Source organism: Pocillopora verrucosa, chromosome 12 (assembly GCF_036669915.1).
Source record: "Pocillopora verrucosa isolate sample1 chromosome 12, ASM3666991v2, whole genome shotgun sequence".
In the NCBI taxonomy this organism is placed as follows: domain Eukaryota; kingdom Metazoa; phylum Cnidaria; class Anthozoa; order Scleractinia; family Pocilloporidae; genus Pocillopora; species Pocillopora verrucosa.
In genome coordinates, this window is record NC_089323.1 from 3,620,387 (window position 1) to 3,627,397 (window position 7,011).

General features: G+C 37.5%; 1 protein-coding gene across 3 annotated transcripts; it reads left to right on the forward strand.

Annotated features, from left to right (window-relative positions):
• The first annotated feature begins 1,961 nt into the window (after positions 1-1,961).
• On the forward strand, positions 1,962-7,011 carry LOC131783277 (uncharacterized). 3 transcript variants are annotated; one of them, XM_059100002.2, is made up of 7 exons: positions 1,962-2,157; positions 4,266-4,383; positions 4,709-4,794; positions 5,516-5,614; positions 5,711-5,755; positions 6,133-6,243; positions 6,818-7,011. In XM_059100002.2, the coding sequence occupies exons 1-7, from the start codon at positions 2,080-2,082 to the stop codon at positions 6,866-6,868; spliced, it is 588 nt and encodes a 195-aa protein (XP_058955985.2). In that variant the 5' UTR covers positions 1,962-2,079; the 3' UTR covers positions 6,869-7,011. The 3 variants fall into 3 exon arrangements, with proteins under 3 accessions (XP_058955985.2, XP_058955987.2, XP_058955986.2); XM_059100004.2 differs by lacking the exon at positions 6,133-6,243; XM_059100003.2 differs by lacking the exon at positions 5,516-5,614.

Here is a 7,011-nt window from a genome sequence, read left to right on the forward strand (position 1 = left end):
GAAAAAGCCGAATTAAATCCCCTTGTGTCTAGTTGAAGTACCTCATTTGAATTTGGTTCTTGTGAAAGAAAGATCAGATTTACACACGCCATTGCAATAAACAAACGTGTAAACTCTCACAACTTCAAAATGAAAAATGTGAATTACTGACAATTAATTTCCTTGCCATTAACTTACTGAGGTTTGGAACAATTTGTCACAATCTGATTCCTGTTAATTAGAGAGCGGCTAAGGGATAAAAAAAAAAAAATATATATATATATATATATATGTATGTATATATATTTATATTTATAAGATAATTCAAATAGTAAGCGCGCTCTGATTGGCCATAAAACCATTTTACATGAGCGTATGTAAACACGGTTTTCGTTCCTCTTCGATAAGCCCTAATGATAAACTCGATAAGCTGGAACCACTCCGCTTCGCGTCGTGGTTTCCTACGCTTATCTCGTGTTCTCCTAACCTCCCGCGTGTTTACATCAGGCTATGTAAACACGGAAACCATTTTACATTTCTTCATTATTACAGGTAGATCTCGGAATTCAAACTCTTTTTGTAGATTGAAACGGAAAAAGATCCGCATGCGCACTACACCCTCCCCTCGGGAATGCTCTTCGGTTGTATTTGTGTATGTACAGCCTGTTTTCATACTTGTAAACGTGTCAAATTACGACGTCTGAAGTACACCTCCTCAAAGGAATGAAGTCGTCAGCGGAGATGGAAATTGAGGATATCCTTAGGTCAAGTGATAGTTTGCTTGAGAAAAATCTAAAGGTTTTTGTGCTGCTGCTGTTCTCATTGAACTCTTTAGAGAAGAAAGGAAATATCACGGAAAACCCGGCAGAAACTGTGGGCAAATATATTCAAATCAGTGCATCGGTTCTTTAGCGACCCATTTGTACCTACGCATCCATGCAGAAGAAAGGGTTCAGTTTTGCGCCGATTATTAACGCTGTTTCGTTCCTTATCACAAAAAAAGCAATCTAGGTGTTAAATCACTTAAATGCATTACAACAACATTAAGTGCCCATGCACCCTATTTTAATCTCCTGTTACCTTGAGGTAACTTTTGTGGCGCTCTTCTGTATTACCAAGCCAAGAAAAAACCCAGGAGTACATTCAACACAATTAAATAAACAGAAGAGGCTTTACTTAGTTATTTCTTGGCAATTTCTAGCTAATATTTCTTAGTTTAAAGACCATCTCGCGTGTCAATTTAACGGTAAACCTTGCGCGCGTAGAAAAGTTAATCGGTAGATTGTACGACATATTCATGGTTGCTTAAACAAAAACTTACGTTTTCCTCGTATCACAATGACCTTAGTCCATGTCGGATAAAACAGTGGCGAAAAAAAGGTTTTTCTAGACGACGAAATAACCTCTCGCTATCCATTTCTTTCTGACGACTTGCAATGTTTGCCCTGTGCCAGTCCTGTCTGTGCAACTTTTTCGAGTCTTGAGAGGTTTGCAAAGGCTTTCAAAAGTTGTTCAGCAATTAACATTACAATCTAGAAACCTCTCTAAAAGAATTAAATTAAGAAGATTAACACGGTTTCTAAATCTGAGTAATTACATAAGAAATAGAACGTCCCAGAATGTTCTTATACAAGAAGGCCATGACTGAATGAGTTCGGGTTTTAGACTGTTCTACAGAATGTTCCAGGACTTACACAATTTTTGGTAACACCAGGCTAAACTGGTGTGTGAGAAAAGGAAATTTTTTTTTTTATAATAGAAAAATTCAGGCTTCGCTTTCTTTTTTGTCATTCAAAACAATGGCTTGTATTGCGGAACGAACTGATAGTGATCACAATTTTCTTTTTTAACTTTCTCTTTCGCCAAACGCTATTTGATACAAAGCGCTTTGTCGAGCTTCGATTAGCATATCAATGAAGAGGACATTAACTTTGCATACACGCGTGAAGTATAATAACTTAATTATGGAATGAAATCAACAGTAACATTGAACAGGGAAAAATCTCGAAAGTAAAAAGTTTAAAAGCATCCAGCAGCTAAGCTTGCATCAGTTCAATTGAGTTTGACGTTCAGAAAAGTAACCTCGCGTAATCATCTTTGATGGCAGTTTTGGTGAAAACTTGTTGCTGTGGCTGCAGTCTCCGTGCAGGTGTTATGATTCTCGGATTCTTGGGTCTGGTAAGTTGCAGCAGTTATTAATCGTATAACCACCTAAAATATCCTTCTGCTTTTCATACCTTAGTAATGGTAGTTCCGTACAAATCGCGAACTTTAAGTTCTGGGAAAAGTATACTTAGAGCAAAGATTAACCACGTGGAATATCGTCAACGTCAACGCAGAGACATGTGCGCTTTCTGAAATTTCAGGACGACTGAGCAACTGACATTGCAAACTTCATACTTTCATTCGGTCAAAAACGGGCATTGTAGAAGAAATTGTTTCACGGTAAAATTAGATGTTGCAGCTGCAACTACTACTTTGAAATAAAGAAATGATCCTCTCTGGTGACCTGCTGATAAAGAAATCGCAGACCGAGAAAAGAAGCCGGAAAAACTTCAGGCTCCAACAGCATTCGAAAGTGTACCTCTCAAATACTAGTCATTCACTGCCATCAACTAAGCTACGAAACTTCATGAGTGAAGCGAGGGAAATTCTATTGGGTTCTTATTGGATGACTTTCGGAATTTTTGAAGCCAACTCGCTGCACCCCGCACTCATAGCTCGAGAATTCAAAACGTTCCTCTATCACAGAAGGGTTTACAAACGCAGTTTTACTAGTTACAATTTTTTTTTCAAAATATCTCAAGAAAAGAAACCGGAAAAAAATGAAATCACGCACGATTCGAAAGCAACACTTTCAGTTCACCTCAAACTGCACAGTGAAATAACATGTTATAGAAACGTATTCATAGAGAATTACACATGGGTGCGCTTAGATATGGAATCTCTTTTCTCGTGTTTAACTCCATAGCTTAATAGTGATCGCACAGAATGAGTGAGATGTTACCGACTTTGTCCCTAGCGACAGAAGAAATCTTTCAGGCACACAGCCAAAAGTGGCCTGTGGCAAATATTCCAGTTGTCGATTTTCGTTCTCAGCCGCGAGAAATACTGTTACCAAAGCTACTCTTCGTATTTTTGTTTTCTTTCTCCTCTAGAAAGTTTGAACGTCGCTTTCGGTAAGCGGTGCGAATTATTCATTGTTTTAGCAGTCATAATCTTAGAAAAAGTCTGAAAAACAAGCACGGATTGAGAATGGTGAAGGCTTTGCTACTCATTCATCAACCTGGCCGAGTGGCGCGAAAGGCGAGTGCAGTGTAAGCGGCTGATTGGCGATATAAGACGTACGTGAAAAAATATCGTATTCTTTCAGAAGCTTTTGGTGGTCACTTACCTATTTTTTTTTGTCACACACCACGTGACAAACGTGTGATAAAAAATTACACGTCATGAAAAAGAAATTTAGCCAAGAGTTGGCAAACAGCACGTCCTATCGTGACTAAAATGATAGTTATTCAATGAACGATATGTAGGGGCATATTTCAAGTGAACATTACCAGTTTATCCCTCAATCGCTTAAGAAAAGTCTATGTGACTGATGGAAATGGTTAAATATGTCATTCTATCTTGTTATTTTCGGTTTCCTTGTGCCTAAGGGAGCTGGGATCACAAACAATCATCTGGAACATTTTTTGCGATACACACATTGCCGGTCTTTGATCATCCTTATCACTTAAGACATATAATATTAAGAAAATCTGTCTAAAATTTTCAATTTGTATACGACTCATGTGAGTGGGAAAAAAAGGAAAGAAAACATAAGGAATATCGATTGAATTGAAGAATATTGATTGCAAAACCTGAGCGCCGAAGCAAGCACGTTTTTAAAGCAAGCGTAGCAAGTACAGTGACCCTGATGTCAATTATTGATATTCCGCAATAAAGACAATTCTACGTTCTTATAGTCACGGTAGTGATATCGTATATTAAGCATTCATGACATTTTCAGTTCTAGATTTTTCCCTTTTATTCAAGGAAGGGGGGGGGGGGAGGGGGAGAGGGAAGGCGGCAGGGGAGAGATATTGAGAGTTCGAATTGATCGGCGCACAAATATCTGCCGTCCAACTGTGTAACATAGCCTCTTCCTTCCTCATCACAAATGACTCAAGTTAGTTTGAAATTCAAACCTTCGCATGTTTTTCTGGTGAATTCAAAAGAGAGCAATCTATATTTGCGGTGGTATATAAAAATCTGATCTGTAGTTGCGTTTCTTTTTTATATTTCAGATTGGATCAGCTTATTCAATTTATCAACACAGTCAGTCCATCAAAGTTGACAAGTATGTAGGGGAGAACGCTGACGAAATCAGCCAAGATTTACCTTTCAGCAAAAAGCATCTCCTGGGTATTACAGTTTACTTCTGTCTTGTTCCAAAGAAACCTGTTAGAAAGAACACGTGGTTAGCTAGGACGAAAATATTTTCATTTGTGAGATTATACGTGGAATAGCGTGGGTTTTTTTAGTGACTCTGATATATATTTTACTTTGGTTCCTGATCGTGTGTAAAAATGAAAGTTCCACCAATAATTTTTTAAAAATGTTTAAACCTTTTTTCTGCGAAACGAACCGTCCTAACCAGACAAGGTTCTCTCTAATTTTCTGATTATTTTTTAATTGATTAATAGATTGATGTACTTTTTTTTTTTTTAATGATCATCTCTAAATATAGCGATCGTCATATTGACTTATGTTTCCCTGGTATTCGGAGTCATCTCACTGTTGGTGAACCTGTTGCTTCTGGGATCCTGTAGCTCAGTAAGTCCAACGCACTAATTCTAAGCACGTAACTTAAAAAAAATTTGAGAAGATTAAAGATTATGGTAAAATTTGTCTTAGTGGTACACAATAATTCTTATTTTGGAAATTTAAAACTAGCGGGTAGATTATGCGATGAAAACGGCTTTTCTAAGTCAAAATTTCATTAATTAAGGTTTTGCTTCGCTGAATAGTTTTTGTAAGTTTGTTTGTTTGTTTTTTCTCTCATTTTTATGCATTACGTGAACGATAGTCTCTATTTGGCCGAAAATATGCACGGATACTCGTCAGTAAACATGATCTCTTCCGTGAGGGAAACTGTGAGCCTCGAGGGATAGATAATTCCAAGGACAAATGTACGAGTATATTTTGGCGCTGAACGGAGGATGTTGTGTTTACTATCATCAAAATATGTTTTGCAACTTTCAACGCACGGGAAAATGTATCAATACGTAAACACTCTTTCGTGTTGAATTCAATTATGAATAAACGCCTTCATAGTCCTTGATGTACGGTTTGAAAAATGGGGAGTATTACGATCCTATGATGCGTTTAGACTAATCACGCGCCAGAAAAGCTTTCATAGTTGTGTATTCGAATGATTATCTCACATTAATTCAATACTAAAAAAAAAACTCGACCCAGACAGTTGCAGCTCGGAGCGTTGGCTTTTTATTTAATTATTTGTTAGTTTATTGACCATCGTTCTTTGTCGTCGCAGAGTGACAAGCGTTTGGCGTTTCCTTGGCTCGGGTGGAGCATATTCAAGCTCTTTTTCAGTTTTGGAGTGTTTATATTTTACATTGACATCTGGGATGGGGTAAATAAAAACAACTTTTTATTTCCTTTTTATTAATTAATAGTAGAGAGTTTTTCAACGAATTTAACCTGAATTCTTTTTCCTTCTATGTTACAGTTTGCCGACGTTTTCATTGTTTACATCATTGAATGGTTGCTGTTGGTATGTTCAGAGCAATTTTTGTTTCAGGGTGGAAGGAGATTCGAGATTGCATTGATTTTGTCTTACTTCGCTCTTTGATTTGAGAAAACTCACGCCACTAACCAATCAGATGCAAAATTAAAACCAATCACGACTTGGTCGCCTGCGTTTTCCCGCGCTTTAGCCACTCTAGTTGTTTTTTACTTTGAATTCTCGCCGCCTCTTCAAGGCATTTTTCTTTTTTCTGATTTGCTGTCGTGATTACTTTATTTTGGTTTAATCACACTTAGTCGAAAAGCGGTATATTCTCCGACTCGATTAACTGTATCAGGCTCCTAACTTGATGGTGGCCTGGGTCTGACCTCTTTGCTTCCTTTCCTTTTTTTTTCTTTTCTAAGATCTACTTCATCATAGTGGTGTATTCGTATATCGAAGCCCTTCGTCAAGATCCTTCGGGAACGAGTGCAGGATTTTCTCCTCCTCAGACAGGCGGTAACCAAACCCATAGGGTAATTACATTTTCACTGTTGTAATGCTACATGACTTGGAAGCCAAATTCACCATGAAAATTTTTGTTTTACCGTGCAAAAATACACTACGATGGTAGATCTAGTAGACTAGCATGTTATTTAAGAGCAAAGGTGGTCGAACTTCAACACGAACGATTGAGATTTTTTTTCAGCAATTAACGATCCAATTCAATCAATCAAAAACTTTATTCTCGTCCATTTATTCTATTTGCGAATGAAATTAAGTAAACCAATGACCATTTTGTAACCTGTGAGAAAGCAACAAAGCCTACTAGAGTTGGAGCCTTCCAGCAAGGCGAGAACGCAAGAGGTTTATTAGATTGCTGCTCGAGAACCTCTCTTGCGCAAGCGCACTCACATCGTTCGCCGGCTCAAAAGGCGCGGTCCTTGCCTCTCGTGTGTCACACTACCAATTAGGGCATGCTCGAAAGTTGACCACATAGTGAAACTATATATATATATATATATATATATATATATATATATATATATATCTGTAAAGTGAGCCCAGGTTTAATGATTTATTGAAGTAGTTTTGTTTATCATTTAACAGGCTGGAATGGAATGCCCTCCATACGTAGAACTCCAGGGCGACTCTGTGTAAACTCAGCAAAACATTGTAAAAGTGAAATGGCTGATACGTTTTGCATCATGGTAAAACGATTAACTTTTGTTAGGAGCCCTAGAATTAGCTGCTTTTTGGTAAAATTGTTAGCTTTTGTATGATTCATAAAATAAAGCCTTAGA

Bases quoted from the DNA above. Each gene is read 5' to 3' on its own strand.
- LOC131783277 (XM_059100002.2), top strand. From the start codon at position 2,080: ATGGCAGTTTTGGTGAAAACTTGTTGCTGTGGCTGCAGTCTCCGTGCA. The intron at 2,158-4,265 runs GTAAGTTGCAGC...TTTATATTTCAG, and splicing joins TTCTCGGATTCTTGGGTCTG to ATTGGATCAGCTTATTCAAT. The intron at 4,384-4,708 runs GTATTACAGTTT...CTCTAAATATAG, and splicing joins CAGCAAAAAGCATCTCCTGG to CGATCGTCATATTGACTTAT.